The sequence below is a fragment of the Amphiura filiformis genome, chromosome 1 (assembly GCF_039555335.1).
Source record: "Amphiura filiformis chromosome 1, Afil_fr2py, whole genome shotgun sequence".
NCBI lineage: Eukaryota > Metazoa > Echinodermata > Ophiuroidea > Amphilepidida > Amphiuridae > Amphiura > Amphiura filiformis.
The window spans coordinates 20061175-20081671 of NC_092628.1; the positions used below are offsets into that span (position 1 = coordinate 20061175).

Genomic DNA, 20497 nt, shown 5'->3' on the forward strand with positions numbered 1-20497 from the left:
CAATTCTAAATGAACCATAGGGAGTGCGGAAGTCTGAATTTAATCTACAGAGGTTGCGAATTTATTTCAGACTTTTATTCTTCAAAACATTGGAATAGTTACTTGAGTTAAAAATTTCACCCCAGCTATCTTAACCTTATGGTTTTTATATTAATATTACTTTCAGCAAATGTAATTGGTCTGGAGATGCACAAGAAACTTGACCTGACATTCACAATCAACCCAAGCGCAACGGACGAAAAGGCATTCCGCTTGGTCGCTGAGCAGGAGATTGAGATGCCGAGCGAGGACATCATTCGTTACATTCCACGATTTGAATTCACCGGACCCAAGGGTAATAACATGCAAGTAACTGGGTCAGTGATCAACAACGATGCACTGCGTAGAACCGATGTGGACTTGCAGGTTCTTGAGAACTCTGCCACTGTCATCTCTGTTAATGGTAAGAAGTTTCACATACCCTACAAGATTCCTATTGCGGCTACCTGCACAGGTACACCATCGCCAAGGTACCTGACTGGTACACATAAAGTACCTACACAGTACCAATGCTGCTACTGCACATACCTCACCAGCAGTACTGCATGGGTACTACACTGGTACTCCCCTGGTACTGCATTATCAGCCAATTACCTTGGCGACAGAGCACCTGTGCAGACAGCCATAAATGATTTTGGAGGCGTAGGACAAGGTTAAAAAACATTGGATTTTGACCATTGTCAAAAATTGATATAATTGATATTTTCCTAACTGTATAATAGAACTGCAAAGTATGGAGTCAATGGGCCCCTCAATTGATGATATAATAGAACTGCAAAGTATGGAGTCAATTGATGAGTAAATACAGAATACTTCAAATTGAACGAGGAACAAATTATAACATTAAGAACCTGCAATCTCATGTATTAATTAATCTTATATATCGGCTCTCAGTAATGTGACATTTCTTTGCTGTAATAATCCGATTTTAAACAAAATATTGACTGGAAATGATTGTAGGGTCATGACAGGGTTATAATGATGAGTAAGCGGTAAAATTAAGAAGTTACGGTTAGGAACTTAGGATTATGGTGGGGGTGACAATCACTATTCTAACGTTTCTCCCTTTAATAATTCACTTCAAACAGGACCAATCACAAGAACCGAAGGCTCCAAGAAGTCAAACTACGGCATTGAGATGACCGTAGGAGGCCGTTACATTGAAGGCAAACTGACCGGTCAAGTCAATCGTAATAAGGAATTGTATACTATTGATGTTGATATGCAGAAGAAGGTGAATGGACAATTGGTTCAAGACCCGTGGGCAACCGTTTCATTTATCTTTGGCTCAAATAGGGTAAGTAAAGATGGGCTGTTTTCTTTTAATTTTAAGAAATTAAATTCATCTGAGGCCCAAAAAATTTGTGTGTCATACATTTTGCAAAAAAGCTATGTGCCATGCTTTTCTATTTTTTGTGTGGGTGTGCGCGTATGTGTTAACCGCCAATCGCGGACACACACAATCTTGTTCACCTTCCACAGTGGACATTCCTACAACCAAGGACCGTCCGCAGTTTCAAACTGCTGCAATAGACCGCAAATGCTTGCTAAATGCATACAAATGTATGATCGATCGAGCAATACTTGCTCAAAACTGCGGACCATACATGTAAAAAAAATACGGTCAGCAGTTGATGGCTAAAATTCTGTTTCTTATAATACACAAAATTTTAGTTCACGGTTAGGGGATGTGAACACCATTTTTAGTGCACTTTTTTCTTGTTTGTTGCCACTATGCAGTCATTTTTTATAAATATATATAAGGTATAATGTATGACAGCTTGCTGATAGATTTCGTTGTATAATGAACATTCAAAGCAATGATTTTGCAAAATGTTTTGGGTGGAGTAGCCCATGTAGTGACATCAGTTGATCCTACTAAAGATGTTTCATTTTATACAATAAACCCTTTTTTCTGTTATTTCTCTAATATTCTACAGGATGATCATATCTTCCGTCTCGAGAACGAGGCTGAATTCACCGACTATCCTAATTGGAACTATCACTTTGAGATTGAGTCTGTTGGTGAAGACCTAATAAACCATGAAAACACTGTCAAATTGTGCTACAGAGGCATTTCATGTGGATCGGATACTAAGGTAAGCGCTAAAAAATGTCAACTAAACATTGCAACCCCATGGGTACTACTGTATTTCTTATAGTGCATCTAATTGGTTAATTTCATGATACAATCATCAGAGTAACCAATCAGAAGAGAGCTTTCAGATATCATGGCACTTTTAAAGCTTAATCCACATCAGCCCTACTGGGAATACTTACCATCTCTCTGATTGGCTCAATATATGCTGTAGGCCTCTTGTTACCAACCAAAATAGTTCTTAAGAGGCTGATAATTTGGCTGGTAGTACCCATGAGATAAAACGTTGTGCATCATGTCTGAAAATTTTCCTGTCAGCAACCACTGAAAATATTATTAATGTAATTGGTCCCAACATACAATAAATATTGACAAATTTATGCAACAATTTAAAGTGAAATACATGGTACAAAGTTAAATTTGAAATTTTAATACAATATTGATGTGCTGATGGTTTGTTTTCAAATACACTTATATCCCAGAAATGTATAAATTCAGCAAATATTTTTGCTATGTAATGTGAAAAAAAAAGCATTTTTTGTATTTTCTTTTATTAGGTTGTGATTGTACAAAACAACACTATGACTGTGTCGAATGATGGCACAACCAACCAAGCCCTCACCTTCCGCTACAACCACCCAGCCCAAAGCAAGGAATACGAAATGGTCCAGAAGTTCAAGAAAACTAACGATGGCAGCTTCAATGTCAGCTGCTTAATCGTTGATGACCAAGTTCACAAGAACCTGTTCAACAGCGAGATAAAGCTACGTAGAGGAGGACCGATGAGCAGCTTTAGTTTTGAGTTGGCTACCGAGAAGCGTTTCCTTAGCATCCACAATGATATGCACATGCATCGATCTGGTAGAATTGATTTTGTTTCCACTCTAAGACGTGATCTCCTTATTAACCAGAAGACCACCACTGTTACCTTTGCATACGCTCCAGGCATGAACATGCACGACGTGGATCTTGATATCGTACTGTCGGATCAAAGCGAGATCAACATCGGAAGCCGACTGGAAAATAATCTTGACCAAGGCATGCTTGACTTTGACTTCACAATCGACAAATATGGCGTACAAAACTGGGTTGCCATCAACATCGACTACAGAGATAATTCAGATGACACCAAATGGGAACACCGTGCATCAGTTGATGTTCATACTCCATTGGCTAGCCTGCAAAATAAACGTCTTGAAGGTGGTGTTAAGAAGCAGAACAATGTTATCACCTCTGATCTTTTACTACAATACAATCCACAAAGACCAAAAGTTGGAATCGAAGTCATCTTTACCAACAACTCAAATTACTATGACAGCCACCATCAAGTCGATGTTATCTTCACTACAGTGACACACAGCATTACCGTTAGTACTGCTGGAGGCTACAAGAAGAAGGTCGACGAGAAAGTGTGCGATCTGATGGCTTCCGTCAACTTAAGAGCACTTGCAGATCCAGGTGAGGGCAAGACCTTTGGATTTGAGATGAACTACAGCAACAACACTAATGAAAACCGAATTCGTCACACCTTGGATTCAAAAGCTTATGCTCCTGACCATGAAGTCAAAATGGACACTATGTTCAAATTGGTACCAGTGACAAATGACTTGACGACATCTTTTGACTTCAAATGGGTCAAAGATCAACAAGGTCTCACCGTAAGTGTCAGCTTAGTGAATACCAGTGATGCTACGAATCGCAGAGTGGCTATCACAACCGACATCCAACTACCTCAGCAACATCTTGTGATGACCACGAACCATGTGAGACGTGAGAACTACTACGAGCGCACCTTAGTCGCGACTCTTAACGGGGAAGAGAAAGCCAATACTGCATTCACCTACTCCCGCACGCTTACTGGCCCACAGAGTATCTGCCGACCAAATCTCAACATCCTCATGAATGGAAAGCGAGTCATCTTTGATGGTGCTGTGACGAGAGTGAATGATGTTATCACCCATCTGGAGGGTTCTATCACACATGACCAAGATACAGAGGCATCGCTATCAATGTTGATGGATATCGCCCCTCTGGACATGTCAGCACCTGCTGATGGATTCGACATCACCTTCAACCTTGTGAACAAGTACATCCCAGGGTATGACCCCAGTTTCACCTGGACCAGAATTTACAGGAATAACTACATCGCTACCCCTGTTGGACACAATACCATTACATTGAGCATTGCAGGAACACAAAAGGTATGTGTTTTTGTTTTTTTTTATAACAAAAGTACAGAAATTAAATTTTTTGATAACATTTGTGCACTGAAAAAATTGGAAAAATATTCATGTGACATGCTGCCAGATGGGTGCTGACTACTATTCTTAAAGGGATTTTTTGCAAAAACATAAACAAATTTGGAAATTAATTCGAGTAAAAAAAAGTGCAGTGGGCTATGCAACTTATATATTAAGGATATGTGTAGAATTACACTAAAATACTTTTTTCCCAGGATAAAATTACAAAGTAGTAAACAACAATTAAGTATTAGAATGGTTTTCTTGTTTGATTCTCAAAAATTGAGATTTCTTTTAAGTGCACCACTAATCGGCATGGAAAACTTATTATGTGACCAGGGGTCAATGTATATGTTTCAGGTCAAATTATCCAGGTCATGACGTACTATGGTGCTCTTCAAAATATTGGAAATATATTGAAAGCTTCTTGTGATCTCAAATCATAATGTATACTTAAGTAGAGATATTTCAGCTTAATGTAAAATGTCTACTTGCAGGCGACATTTACATTTTATTATGCTATTAACAAAGGTGCATATACCTTAATTATGATGATTTTTTCGATATTCCAAATACATGTAGCAAATTGCTGAATGAGCCTAAAGTTGATCCAAAAGGACATTATTAAAGAAATGTCACTGTCAATTATGATCTTTGATTGGTTTACACAGGTTAATAGCGCGTAAAAGGAAGACCGATCTATCTGGTGCTGATCGGAGAAAAGGATTAGCAGCAAATGGCGAAAAATTACGTACTTTTACAAGGCAAAAAGCAGCTTTTCTAGGCATTGTTGACATGGTGACAAAGAAAGTTTCCTACTATCAAGACCTAACTTTTGAGATGGTTTGCATGTTTAATGGTGCAAAATTAACAATAAGGCGCCCGGTTGTACCGCCGTGTTCAGCAAGTCGTCATCACGACACTTGTAAACGAACCGTGCTCGAATTTGATTGACATATGACGTCAGACGCGATAAATTCTTTTTATCTCTGTCTTTAATTATAGCAATTTATCAAACTCCATTCTTTTGACGTGGCAGGTTGTATATAGTTTAATACTTACCTATTTTTTTGTTTTTGTTTCTACTTGATAGCTTGAAATGATTTTCAGTGTAGCAGCAGAAATCCCAGCTAATGTTCCCATGGGTGCCTCAATGGCCAATGTCCTCCCAGTCTTGGTCATCGATCTTGATCTTTCCTTGCCTGCCTGTCAAGATGAGGTATTCCGTAACATGGCCGTGAATGCTCGCTATCAGTGCGCAGTATGCGACAAGCAACTTCTCCTGAAATGGGGCAACAAAGGTGATGATGAGACTATCACAATAGCCCAGGTAGGTTTTGAAATGGTTTGTAACATGCACAGGTTTGGGGACAAACAGTTAACAGACAAACATTTTGCAGGATTAGGTATTTTGCAATCTGGTCATGATTGCATATTGCATACTGATTTACAAGGGATAACAGTGATGATGTTGAGGTCATCACTATATGTGACCCGTTCTGACAAAACCAGGAACAGGAAAAAGTCATGTTTTTGACATTCCAAAATTATCTATAGCATCAATACTTTTCAATATGTATTTTCAACATAATTTTGTAAATGATACCTTGATATTTTTGCCAAACTGCTATTCTGAGTAATGGGCTAAATAGTTTCCTGCCTTACACAGCATTGAATAGGAATTATCATAGTTCAACTGTTAATTATGGAATAAAAAAACCTCTTTTTAAAAAGTACTTTTAAGGATTTGAAAGTCCACTTATTAATCCCACAGTCAAATACGATGAAATTAAGAATTCCAAAGTTACATGTGTGGCGACTTGTTCCGGGTTTTGTTGGAGCTGGTCACACATTCCCAAATATTTGAAATTAATAGGTGGCAAGATGCGGTGTCTGGGTGCATGATATAGAATGCATGATATAGACACAAATTCAGATCACCAAGGGCACTAAGAGGGTTGAGGGATGGGAAGTTTTTGCAGCAGCAGTTCACAAGATAAAATAACTTTGCCATGATGTACATTACGTACCAATGACATAATATGTGGTATACAGCTGCTGATGGGTCAATACATGCAATGATGAAACTAATGTTGTTTATAGATACAAACACTTGGATTATGTTCATATGTATTAAAAAACACTACTCTGTAATTTTATAATGTTTTTTTAAGTTTTGTATTTTAGAAAAGCAAACCATATTTTTACGCATAATCTGTTATTGTTTTCACCAGACTCTAATGATGACCAGTGAAACTGCAGGTGATGTTGATGTTAGCATCACACATCCATTTGTTCTACCAATGCTCTACCCAACATTCTCACTTGGTGTTGACTTTGATATGCAAGAGACCATGTCTGATGTCAAGGTAAGTCAAGTCAAGGTACCGTAAAAGCTCGATAGTTAGCAAATGTGTTTACTATCGAGCGCTTTTTAAAACATGCAAACATGAAGAGCCCCATCCACAAAAGTGTTAAGGGTTTTGAGCAAATCATTGATACACATAGTTATATACGAACAAGTTAACCTGCAAATGTGTGTCTCAACCCCATTTGCTCAGTTGGTAGGAAGTGTCAGACTTTGGTACAATTTCATGTTTTCAAAAGCACTCGATAGCAAGCACATATGCTAACTATCGAGTTTTTACGGTATGATGTTAATGAAGTGTTGTGCAGGGCTAGTCTTTGTTTGCTTTAAGTCCTTAAGTTTGCTAGTCCAAACATACGGTTCGCTAATCCGAAAAAAACGGTTCGCTAGTTTGAAACATAAAAAAGGTTTGCTGGTCTGAAAGTTAGGTTAGGGTTAGGTTAATGGTTAGAGTTAGTGTATCAGCAAACTTTTCGGACTAGTGATCTTTAGGACTAGCGGATGTAGACTATTGGGTTGGTATGCACAAAAGAGTTCAAAAGGGTCTAAAGTTAGACCGGGTCCAAGTGGAATTTAGTACCAAGAGAAAGGACTTTTTCCTTTACATTTTCTTAAGTTACCGGGGTAATTTGTATCATTTTCAAACTTTGCATTGAAATCTTTAGAATTTGCTAGCTACTCTAGGAAGGAAATCAGAGTAAAGGACCATTCCTGATAGAACTAAATTCCACTTAGACCAGGTCTAACTTAAGACCCGGTCTAACACTTTTGTGCATATGGACCTTGGGAGTATTATTGAATCATTCAGTTGCAGGCATGCTCATACATGTTATGTATGTCCATAGATTAATAACACATAGATTGGAATATTCCATGCTTGTGTTTTCTAAGTGTACTTGAATTCAGCTGACGCCTTGGTACAGCGCTCAGATCTGGTGACATCGCTCATCTTACGCTCAAAGTCTCATTTGTGCGATATTTTTGAGTATTTTTGAGCAGTCACTTTGTACCGCACCTCATTTGATCGTGACTGTATCACGCAAAGGGGCTACTGTCTCTTGGAGGGTTGGAGACTTAATTGGATTATTGTTTTCAACAAACCCAAATCTAGGGATTTCCTCTGATAAATCTGCTGTTAACCATTCATCACAGTAATTCTATTTTCTGTTTATGATTTCAGTTTGAGATAACCACCGCTGACAGCAAGAAGAGAGCCATCCAGGTAGTCTACACCAACACAAGTCTGACACCACCTCTCAAGCAGAAAGCTGAAATCATCTTGACCAGAACTGGCAAAGATGTAAGTTTAGGAAGAAACTTATTTGTAGTGTGTAGTCTAGGTATAAAAGGTTTAGTCTATGCTAAGTAGCTTTTACAGTAGAGGTTCTCAATCAATCAATACACTTGTGCTGTCATGTCAGATTGTATGAACTTATTTCCAGGTACTCACTTGACCACGCATAAAGGAAACTTAATTTCATTAGAGAGCAAGGGAGTTCAAAATGCTGTTTTTTGTATACTCTGAGCAGTGGTAGCGCGAGCACAACAAATCAACGGGTCTAATTTAATTTTTCTGGACCCTTTGGTACCTGCAAAACCAACATTTAAGGGGTCCAATGACCTGTCCGAAATTCTTAACTTTGGAACCTGTCAAATATTCCAGTGAAATTATTAGTGTCGTTGGCCTATGGTGATTTGGAAGATTTACTGATCTTTTTATTTTTTTACTTTTGATGGACGATTGTTATACTGATTTACGCCTCCATGCATCGTAAAACTAAGGAGTCCATACAGTTTTTATCGGACCCTTTGGTCATTTTCAACTTGTGATTTAAGGAGTCCAAAATGGCCACAATCAAAAAATAAGGAGTCCCTGGACGCGCTAACTCCTTAAATGCGACCCCTGACTCTGAGGGAACATCAATGTTATTTAGGCTCCACAAGTACATCTGGCTTTATTGCAGACAATGATGAGGTGGTCAGCCTTGTAACAAAACAGGCCTATCAATATGTTGGTTTATTCCGCGGAGGTTCAAGAATGTGATCATCCCGTCTGCCTCATGGCAAACAGTGTTCATAATTATATGATGAATTTTAAACCCTTTCTTGGATTGTATTTGAATTTATCACAGGATATCAAGATTACAGGTGAACTCAAGGCCCTAGCACCTGATGCAATTGCAGATATGACCATCACATGTGAATACAGTACCATCCAGAATGAACATCTCATCTTTAACACCAAGCTGGTAAACCGTTCTGATGGCGCCCTCGAGAGGCAAGCCAAGGAACTGGAAATACATGTGGATCATCCAATCAGCAATATCGAGATTGATATGTTCATGTAAGTAGAGCTGACAGAACGTTGTGGTTTCGAATCCTGCGCCAATTTTTTGCTTTATACAAAAATCTTTATATAAAAAATGCTACTTTCAGGAAATTTCCTGATTTCAGGAAATTTTTAAGAAAATCTACCAATTTCAGGAAATTTGCTCTACCATTCCTGTGCAAAAGAATAGGAAAAGTACATTTTCAGAATTTTGTCCATGTTTTTCAGGACATTGTGACAACACCAAGTGGCATATCTGTTATATACGAAAGGGAGAAAACCCACACATCTTCATATCATTGTAAATGTTTCCAGAAACTCATTATGTCAAATTCAGGTCTTTCAATTCTTAGAATTTTTGGAGTACCAGATGTGCTGACATCATGCATATGGCATCTAGATAATTTCTGCTTGAGAGGGGGGGGGGTCCTGGAACCCAATGCATTCCAGTCCGATGCTGCAGCCCATCCCATATCCTGTGCTTACTGTCAGCCTATCAACTGTGCGTAGATACTGATGTGATCAGGATGTGGTGTAAGTAAAGTGTGCTGAGGCTTGTGGATCAATGTCAAGGTGTTGTGCCTGTGCGTAGCGCACTATAAGTCACTGCGCTCATTTTATTTTGGCCTATTTTGATGATTATTTGGCGGTGCAGTTACATGTTGACAAAATATTTTGTGCTGAAAACCTCTGACAATCCCTTTTAAGCTTAAGAAACTGACAAGTTTTGACATACCCTTGGCATCACTATGTTTATTAATTATACACTCTCCTTTTTCACCTTTCTGTAGTTCTTCCAACAACGACACTCGTGACATCTCCATTGGTCTTGAAGGCACAATCCGCTGTGGATCTGAACATGGCGCTGTAACACTGGAGGCCAGCTGGGACAAGAGAGACAAACAGTACACCATACATCATGTCAGGGAGAGTCTTGAGTCTGCTAGAATGCTGGAGAGAGAGGTTAGTTGACACCAGGTGGAACTTATTAGGAGAGGGGCGCTTAAAAAAATCCTGTTCTACAGACCAGATCAACCCAGATTTTGTAGATTTTTTCAGCAATATGAAATTTGAAATGGATGTTTTTTGGCTCAAGTGGATGGATAATGATAGAAATGTTTTTGAAAAAAATTCTAAAAATTTACAAAAAAGGTTTGCAAAAATAACAAATTTGAGATTTGTCAAACTTTCTGTGATTTTTAAGGTCATTGAACCTCTTAAAAAATAAATAAAATAAACATAGCATACATTTATCACATGCGACAGAGTCTACAGTGTTCTGCATGACTGAATTTAAAGAAAAGAACATTTTGGTAATTAATCTCTTATAAAATTGGGCAAATTTCAACCGGACTGATCAAACTTGTTTGTATGTTTTGTTTAGACCCATGAGTTGACAATGACAGGCACATTTGAGGATAAATCTTACGGTGATTACAAGATCTATGAGGTGGACATGATGAATGAGTACGATGGCCAGAGAACCCCTAGTTTCTTCAAGTTTGATACTCGTGATAAGGAGATTGAGTATGACATCAACTTCAACCCAGGTATGCTGTAAACGGGCATGTGTTATTTCATTGCTTGTGTATAATTGCATGGGAACCAGCGGCTTTTGCTGTAGTACAGTTATCCCGGGCTTGTGCTGATTAAAACCCACATACAATATAGCAAACTAGTTAATCAATTTGTTGTTTTTCAGATGACAGAAGTGACTTTTATCGATTCAAAGCCGGCTATCTCAATTCATCGGCTGTCACCGCTAAGATTGACACCCGTCGTGGGTTGTCTCACACCGTCAATGCTAGTGTCCTGTTGTACCTCCAGGCACCTAAGGTCCTCTACACACAGATCAACTGGCATCCACAATGGCCTAAAGATCTGAAGGTGAGAATTTTAACCTACCTGTCTTCGACACAAATAACACTCTTTATACATTTCCTGCTCACATCCCATGGAATTTTTCTTTGCATCTCAAGATGGTTGCCATGGCACGAGCAGCCATATTGGGCTATTCCACGGCTTAAAATCCACACTCCCCCTATGGAAGATTTTGGAAATATCTTCCACAGGGGGAGCATGAATTTCAATTGGAATGAACACATTAGCAGCTGCATTTGAAACTCACCCTCCCTCAGTGAAAGATTAAGGTTGAATGTTTTTAGAGGGTGTATGAAATTCAAAAGAAGCTGCCTAATATGTTCATTCCATTTGAAATTCATACATCCCCAGTGGAAGATATTTCCAAAATCTTCCACAGGGGGAGTGTGGGTTTTAAGTGGAATAGCCTATTGGATGTGCAGTATAGGTGAATTTAATAACTGTCTTTGATGAATGAGGAATAATCATTTGAAATAATTATGAAGTATTTGTAGTATTATGTTTTCCTTCACACACATATCCAAGATGGTTGCCATGGTATTGTGCCATTGACACATTTACACTTGGATCCACAACATGCTCATCTACTAGGCCACAGTTTTTTAACCCCAATACATTTGTACATTCATTGAATGACCTTTGAAAATTTGGGTACAGAAACTCATACTCTGCAACTTAAGGTTAAATTTTGCACTACCAGTGTTTAATTAGGGTTATTGAACTATGCCATTGGGATGAGGCTATTGTGTTATGGACCGTTAGAAAGGAGTGGGATTTTTCTACTGGTGCATTTATTCACTGTAAGCAAAGGAAGTGTTAGGGTCATGGCAATCAATTAACTCAGCCAGTTGAGAAATTGTCCCCGAAGAATTTGGGAAAGTAAAAATAGTAAGTTGGGATTTTTGTAGCTCACTGTGTGGACCAATTCCAGAGCAAAATTGCTAGTTTTGCCCAAGGGAACTTTGCTCTACACACAAATAAATTGGTGCCCAGATGCTGTAAAAGCAATTTTTATCAACAGTTTTTTACCATAGAAATCTTGGCTGAATTTGAAATTATTTATGTGGATGTGCAAGTTAGTGTAAAAAGGTGCATATTTCCAGAAGATTAATACATCTGAGTATTGTGCAAAACAAGTTAAAATGAAACTTTTTATATTGCATGTAATTGTAACGAAATATTAATGAAACAACATTTTGATCTTTTTATTTGGAAAATACTAGGAAGCAGCCATCGCCAAATGGGAAAGGACAGTAAAACGCTTCCAAGCTCGAGAGAACATCCGATTCTATCGCAACAAAACTGCAGAGACCTTCTTAGCACAGTGGGAAGTGTTTAAGGCTAGGAATGCAGAGGTGCCAGGAACTGTTCTGCAGCTAGTAGGAGCATTGGGAGCCAAGATTGAACCCGCTGCTATCAAATGGGCAATGAGGAAGGAAAATATCAAGGTCAGTTGAATATCAAAGGCAATTTTATTTTATTGGAAACTTTACACTTTTCAAAGCTGAATGTTTCATTTCCTACTCAAATGCTGCTACCTATTCACACCAGGGTGGAGAGAGTTGGTATACAATATTAGGAAAAGTCTTTCCTAGGTGTGCAACATGAGGCCTGGCTGGGGTTTGAACCTGCTAGTTTGTGATCAAGAGTCTGAACTCATACCCAATTGTCACTGTGGCTTTCATCTGTAAAATTTCATGGGGTCCAAAATATACCAAATTGTTTCTCAAAGCATTTCCCATCTTAAATATATCAAAATGTTTGGTACCCATCAATATCCACTGAGTATGGCTAAGACTCCCACATCAAAATACAATTTACCATCCACCTTATATGTAGATTTATGTTACAAAAGGTCATAAAACTGTAATTTATAGTCATTTCAAGAGGATCTAATGTTGAATGTGGAAGAAGCAGGTGTTTCATTAGACAGCAAAGCTGATGGGTACCAATCATTTTGATACACCCTGTAAGCTGTTTTCTAACTTTTGCCCTGGCAAATTTAAAAAAATGTATTTGACATTGTTTTAATCCTGAAAACAATCCTGATTAACCCCATGAGAACTACCTGCCTATTGGTCAAAACAGAGGTTTCATTATGAATTGGACCAATCGGCAACATTGTTAGAATAATTTCACCACACAACAATATTGGAGTGAATTATTTGCAAAACTTCATTCTGATTGGTGATGAAAATGAAGATATCATGTAATTGACCAATCAGAGGCAATGTTAGATCAGGGTGTTAACATATAAGGTGATTAATAATTGTTATTTTTTTCCTTTCAGACTAAGTTGAATACCTTTGCTACTGACATGAAGACATCTATCCTACCATACATCGTACAAGCCAATGCAACCTGGCAGGCACGCAAAGCCATGATGCCTCTGATCACACTCAAAGTCCAAACCGAGGCTGGCAATTACTTTAAGGTAAGTAGCATAGTCAGTGCAGCTATTCCAGTTGAAATCCATACACCCTATGGAAGACATGACCTTAACCTTCCACACAAGGAGTGTGAATTTCAAATGGGGTTATCTGAATAGGTGACTCCATTTGAAATTGACGTACATCCCATGTATGGGAGATTAAAGCTATGTCTTCCACAGGGGTGTATGGATTTCAACGGGAATAGCCCATTACAGAATTTTAGCAGTTTTACTAATGTATGGTACAATATTATAAGTGATAGAAGTGAGGTTGTAATTGAGTGATTGAATCAGTTTATATTTGACCATCCACCCACCATGGACCATAATGTTATAGTCAATATATCTACCTCGAGTCACCGGCACTAGCTTCAGCATGTTCTGTGTTGGCTTAGTGTTACTTGGTACATACTTTTACATGTGCGATCACCGTGCCGCATATATACATGCAAGAAACCATGCTAGGCCAACGCAGCACACGCTGAACTTCAAAGCTAGTGCCGGTGACTCGAGGTAGATATACAGACTATAGCAGAACTAGCTGTGATATGGTCCATCGAACCTTTTAATAAATAATAGAAAACAACAGATTTCTTACTTGTTGATTTGTTACAACCTTCCTAACAAGCAATATGGACATGCAATATAGCATTTTAAAGCTAGCTTGTTTTGAGGAGAATTTGCCTGTGTAAATAATGAAAACAACAACTTTACAGCCCATTTGTGATAGATTGTCACATGATATAAGGTGCACCTGCAAAAACACATCAGTCTGCTTAAGGTTGGTCTGAACCCTGGAATTATGGAAACTTTCGGGCCTCATAACTTCTAAATTGTTGGTCTAAAGTATATAAAAGTATACATATTTAGAATGGCAAAGACTTGATAAGTTCATCTGTGAGGTCAAATTTGGGCCAAAATGCCATTTTTGGCCCCAAACCCCAAAAATAACGTTTTTTGACCCACTTCTTTTTCGTGCAAGCACAAGTTTCCAAAGACAGAAACCAAATATGCAGTACGATATTACATGCAAACTTGATGCTATAGAAAACTTGAATTGATCAGGGCCAGATTTTTATTTGAGCTTGCAGTACCCTGACATGCACTTTTGGGCCTAAGTCATATTTTTATTATTCAGCAAATTCCTTCAGCTCTGTCTGTGTAAAAAGAACTAGGTCATGTGATGCTACGCAGCCTGACTAGCGAATGAGGTACGGATGTGATGATGTATATGCCATAAACTGCACCAAATTGGCAGACCGCTGAAGAACCTTTCTGAAAACTATAGACTTGCATGCATAGGTGATTGCACAATGTATATGTAAAGTGCTAAAATTTGATTTTAATTCCACTCTTCTTTGATTGTAATAGGCTGCTGCCACGGCTCTTGAAGGTTACAAAAATGAATGTCTTCTGCCCATTTATGGAAGTATGATGATGAATGTTGGACAGATTGGCACTAACATGAAGACTGATATTGGAAACATTAAAGCACAGGTAAATATACTTCATCAATTATTAACCCTAACACTGTAAAATCTAACAAAACATGGCTACCTGTCCCGTGTGATGCAGTGGCATAATCACCATAGGTCATACTTGGTTTTGTTACCTGGGTTAGCGACACACCCGTGGCTACTAGTTGCTTATCCAGGGCTTGGCACCTGAGAGGTCTGGGGTTCGAATCCCCATGGAAATGAACAACTTTGTTTTCTCTTTAAACCATGCACCCAAAAGCCTTTCATTAGGGTTAAAGAAACAAGGAATCATTCCTGTAACTTGTGTTGCACCGCCTTTATAAGCTCATGACACGCCCAAAACAAAATCAAAGGACAATACAGAGGGAACCGTATCCAATAAATTACATGCATAATTTATATTAGTGGTGAGTTACACATGAGAAAATATTACAATTTCATGATTTAAAATTTCTTCAACAGACTTTTAAGTTACAACATTTTACATAGTTACATTCAGAGAATTATTATTTTAAGACCTAAAATAAATTTTTGATTACCATAACCCGACCGACCGACTGACTTTTTTAAATCAATTAAATTTTTAAAAAAGGAGGAAAAAGTTCCAAGGCCTTTATCAAAATTAATGCAATTTACAGCTTTAAAAGAAAAAAAAAGAAAAAAAAGAAAAAATCCTGACCTACCTACCCTGATTTTTTTTTGTTACGCCAATCAAACAATTTTGTTTAGGCCTAAGCTTAACCCATTGATTATTTTGTTCTTTTCTTTCCACATAATCACTCAGACTCTTGCTAAAGTTGTTGAGTTCAGGACAAAATTGAATGAAACTCTTCAGGCTGTTCGTCTAGATATGGTTGTGAATGGTGTCAAAATCTACACTTGGGCTAAACAGGTTAACGGAACTGTTTATGGTGAGTATATTTTTTATTGGATTTCAGTTAAGCTTGATGACTTTGGCTCATGAGGTTGTGGGCTCATATACGACCACATAAGCAACCTTTACTTATATTGACTCGCTCCACCCAAGTGTAAGGGTCGGGACAACATCACTAACTGCCAAGTGCCAGTGAAAACAAACTGTTTGTTTGTAAACAACTTGAAAGTAATAGGGTAAATAAGGGTAAGCACACTTGTGTGCTGGGATTGCACTTCATATCAATGCAATGTGTTGCTTGGACAACCAAACTTTTATTAAGTGTCTATATATCAGTCCAGGTCTTAAAGGGATACAAAGCTATGCTGGGAATATAAACAGACTCGTGCTATTGGAGGTTGATGAGTAACCCCTACTGCCATAGATGGTGTCTGGCTCCAAAACATTAAAGGAGATATTTGCACTTTGGTTTGTGAACACAGCCAGGAAATGTTACATTTACATTGTCTGCCATTTTAAGATAGCCAAAAACAACATTACTGTCACTATGGACCACAATGCACTCATCCTAATGCCATACTTCAATAACCTCAATTAAACAATCATAGTGCCAAATTAGTATGAATTTTTGAACCCAAATTTTCAAAGTTGCCGACTAAAAACTTTCCTCTCTTTTTAAAAACAGAATAATTCTGGTATACCCTGGGCACAAGTATAACCCTAACCTAATCCTAACTAACACAGGGTGTGCAGGGTAACCTAACCAAAATTATACCTAAAACATAGGGTGCGCAGGGTAAACCAGAATTGTACCTCTCATTGTAGGTTTCAAATAGTTGCGTTGGTGTGCAAAGAGGAAACAAAATAACAAAAAAATGATTGCCAGACCCTTTGCAAAATTTTAAGGGTAACACAACAATTTTTTGTTTGTTTGTGGCCTAACAGCACTTGATGGATACAGTTTATGTACTAGAGAGGTTGAACCCTATGAGAATTACTTGCCTATTGGTCAAAAAGAAGTTTACATTATCAAGTGGACCATCAGCAACATTGTTAGAATAATTTCACAACACAAAAAAACTGGGGTGAATTATTTGCAAAGCTCCATTCTGATTGGTGATTAAAGTGAAGATATCACATAATTGACCAATCAGAGGCAATGTTAGATCAGCAGGTAGTGCTCAGGGGGTTAATAGCTTTATTTTGTTCTCCTAACTATACAGGTGCTGTGATGGAGAGGTATGAGGCCATGAAAATGAAAGTAATGAGGAACCCTATCTTAGTAGATGTCATTAGATGGGGTATTCTCACACAAGATCTCATCCCACTCCAGCAGTGGAATGAAACAGTGAGGGCGCTTTACACCGAGATATCTACATCTAATGATTTACAAGCCATCAAGGAGTTCTGGACAGAAATAATGCGATTGGTATGTACTAAATTAGTGTGTCTGTATTCTCGTTAATGTGACCTACATAATAATTTTTTAATTTAAAAAAAATAATTTGAAAGATTTTTCAGTAACTGAACTCAGAGTTATTATTGTAAATATTTTGCCCATGATGCACAGATGTCCCATGCAGTAATTGGCTTAATTTTTTAATTAAAAAAAAATTTTGGAAGATTTTTCAGTAACTGAACTCAGTTTGGGAGTTATGATTGTAAATATTTTGCCTATGATGCACAGATGGCCCATGCAGTAATAGGCTTTATGATTCAGAGAGAGCCATATCTCTATAGCACTCTTGCACACTTTGAAGTGTTTGTTCTATTATACACATATTGACTGCTCTAGAGCATGGTTAAAATTATAGACCACATGTGACGTCATTGCCCTGCTGTATGCGCACAAATTATGGCAATTGTCATTGTTCTTTGTGCGTACACACCATAGTTTGCTCAGGCATGTTCATTTTAAGTCACCCACCACATTTCATATAGTACAAGAAAGCCATTGAACAGTGTAGCGGTTCATTCAAGCATATTGATAGACCAGTCCTTCGCCTTTGTGTTGATAAACTATGATGTCAAGTGGTCTATAGGCCTACGATGATCTCAGAACCATGCTATGACCTGCTATTTTAACCATTGGCATAAGGTGATCAGATCATGATATTTTTTTAATCAAATGACAAATATCATGATTCAAAATTTCAAAATGAAAAGAAAAACATGAATGTTAAATTATTTGTTTGTTAATTTTATAGGTTGAACAGCGCCGAACAGCCATGGCTGAATACCGCCAACTCTACCCAAGAAACGCCTCCTGGATTAAGGAGTACATGCTCCAAGCTCTTATTAAATTCTCAGAGAGCCAACAAAACTACAAGCTAGTCAAGGCTGATATTGAGAATGGTGAAATCATTGTCTTGCTGTATCTTCAGGAGGAATTGAAGAATCTTCAAGAGTTGCCACCATCTTGGAAGCAGTCATCCTCTGATGAGTTGAAGAACCAGCTTGTTTCCATGGCACCACTTCTCCAGGTACAGCTTTGTTTAATCTCAGAATACATCTTTGCTATTAATTTAGAATTTGTTGATGCCTCTGTGATAATCCCATTGAATATTGCTAATAAATAGATGGTGTTGCCTCAATCACCGACTTGTCCATTTAGTGAGGAAAGCCAAGGGGCAACATGTGACCCCAAACGAAGTGAAATACCATTGAATATTGCAGATCAATGACTAGTACATACCCCTCATCGATCATTCAGGCTTGGTGCATCCCACAGTTGAACAACTCCTGTTATGCTTCTGAGGGAAGTCATATATGTGACCATTCACCACAACTGAGCCCGGATGTCTCCAGTGCCACTATTGAGATATGCTCCATTGAACTTAACAATAAACAATAGGAAACAAAGGATTTATTGACTGTTTTATTGATTTTTCACTACTTAAATGTCAAGTACTATAGACATGATATACATCATTTTAAAGCTAATTTCAAGCAGAATATTTTGGTTGAATATCTCAAAAATGATGATTGGCGACTTCAGGGCTCAGTTGTGCTGGATGGTCACATATGAAGGGCAAATCCATTTTAGACTAGTCAGATTTCAGGGAAATTGAAATCTTGGGTGCATTTTTGTTCAAAGTGGTGTCTATGTCTATGTTTTGGGTAAGCCGAATCCGAAAGTCAAGGATGCTATGAAATAATTTTTATGTTGCCTTCTAATTTGCATAAAAACAAATTTGCTACCAAAATGCCCCTAATTATATTCTGAACATAACATTTTTTCATTAAAATTAATTTTCTAAACAGTGTTAAGTATTTGTCTTGTATTGTGTAAAAATTCTTAGGCATCAAGACTGGTATATTTATATGTATAGGAATTCAAAATGGCCAATAACAAATTTAAAATGGCTGCCCTTTTGCCATTAAGGAAGAGGTACAAACTTTGACACCAGTATAGATATTTCAGTCGACTGTCCTCCATGATGCCTCTCTTTACCAAACGTTATCGTTTCTCTCTGGTCGTCATAGTAACTGAGATAGGCTAAAAAACAAATCTTGATTTTGTTGAATTTATTCAAAATCTTTCTACATAGCATAATTGTCTCAATCAAAAATGCAGTGAATGTTCAATGTGCACCATATCATTCATATTCTTTTGTGTTATATCTTGGCAGAAACAATTGCGAACTCAGATCATGGATCCTCAGCTTCAGGAGATTGGCGTCTTTGAGGCAGCCTATCTGCTCAACATGCTCTCAAATAATCAGAGCATGTCGGACCAGCTGATGAAGAAGCTGCAGTATGATATGTATGCATCCAAATTCTTCATGCTTATGCATGTGATGAACATGCTTCGCAACCCAAGGAACTGGATCCCACCCTATGATGGTAAGAGATTGATTGATTGATTGATTGGTAAATAATTTGTTTTCTTGGTGGTTGGTTCCATCTTTGATTTATTAACTTTTCAAGTATTACATACTAACTGAACAAGATTTAGTTGATTGATTGATTGGTTTGCCTTAGTTTAGGTGAATAGTTAATTGATAATTAGTAAATTAATGTATCAATATTTCTTATGAATGATAATCTTACTGTCTCAAGAGAGATGGTTGATTGGATATTACTGATTAATTGACTATTGATCAGTTATTGTTTTGGTTATTGATCTGGTTGTCATCTGCCTTTTTGGTAAAGATGCTAGCTTAGGTTAAATGCTGCACTTTGGGTGGTTTTCCTTTTCACTAAATTTCTCCTTTTCTGAATGAATGTTATCATGATAAATATAAACTGGTCCTTCTTTAGTATGCATACAATATACCCTGCAACTGTCAATACACAAAGTGCCTGCAAAAAGGCTAAAAGGTGCGAACAAAATTGGGAATTCAATCCCTCATATGCTCAGCTTCACTATAGCATGCGACCATACAATTATGTTGGGGACAATACTAGTAAGCTGAAGAAGGTAAAAATCACATTGCTACCTATTTGTTAATTACAGCCAATGCCATGCTTGTACACAACCAACACTACATGACATTTGACCGTCGATATTACGAGTTTGCTGGCCGCTGTACCTACCTGTTAGCCCATGACTTCCTGAATGGTAACTTCACTATCTATGTGGATTACTCTGCTAGCCAGGGCGACAAGACGATGAAGACTTTGATTGTACAACAAGATGACAAGGTGTATACCATCTATCCTGACCTAAAGGTAAGACGTCCAGCTAAACCAAGCCGTATATCATGTCCGTCAGTTCATCTGAGGCCGTCGGTATATGAAGGGTATTGGTATAAAA

General features: G+C 37.9%; 1 protein-coding gene across 1 annotated transcript in view; it reads left to right on the forward strand.

Moving 5' to 3' along the window:
- Positions 1-20497, forward strand: part of LOC140166036 (uncharacterized) — a 36017-nt gene that overhangs the window by 6813 nt on the left and 8707 nt on the right. Inside the window, exons 8-26 of the mRNA XM_072189445.1 lie at positions 167-442; positions 1128-1336; positions 1980-2138; positions 2695-4338; positions 5471-5707; positions 6612-6746; positions 7926-8045; positions 8878-9089; positions 9866-10037; positions 10459-10624; positions 10777-10961; positions 12179-12403; positions 13246-13389; positions 14758-14883; positions 15649-15775; positions 16962-17167; positions 17946-18221; positions 19371-19584; positions 20198-20412. Coding sequence (XP_072045546.1) covers positions 167-442; positions 1128-1336; positions 1980-2138; positions 2695-4338; positions 5471-5707; positions 6612-6746; positions 7926-8045; positions 8878-9089; positions 9866-10037; positions 10459-10624; positions 10777-10961; positions 12179-12403; positions 13246-13389; positions 14758-14883; positions 15649-15775; positions 16962-17167; positions 17946-18221; positions 19371-19584; positions 20198-20412 — 5048 coding nt within the window. The remainder of the gene's footprint in view (positions 1-166; positions 443-1127; positions 1337-1979; positions 2139-2694; positions 4339-5470; positions 5708-6611; positions 6747-7925; positions 8046-8877; positions 9090-9865; positions 10038-10458; positions 10625-10776; positions 10962-12178; positions 12404-13245; positions 13390-14757; positions 14884-15648; positions 15776-16961; positions 17168-17945; positions 18222-19370; positions 19585-20197; positions 20413-20497) is intronic.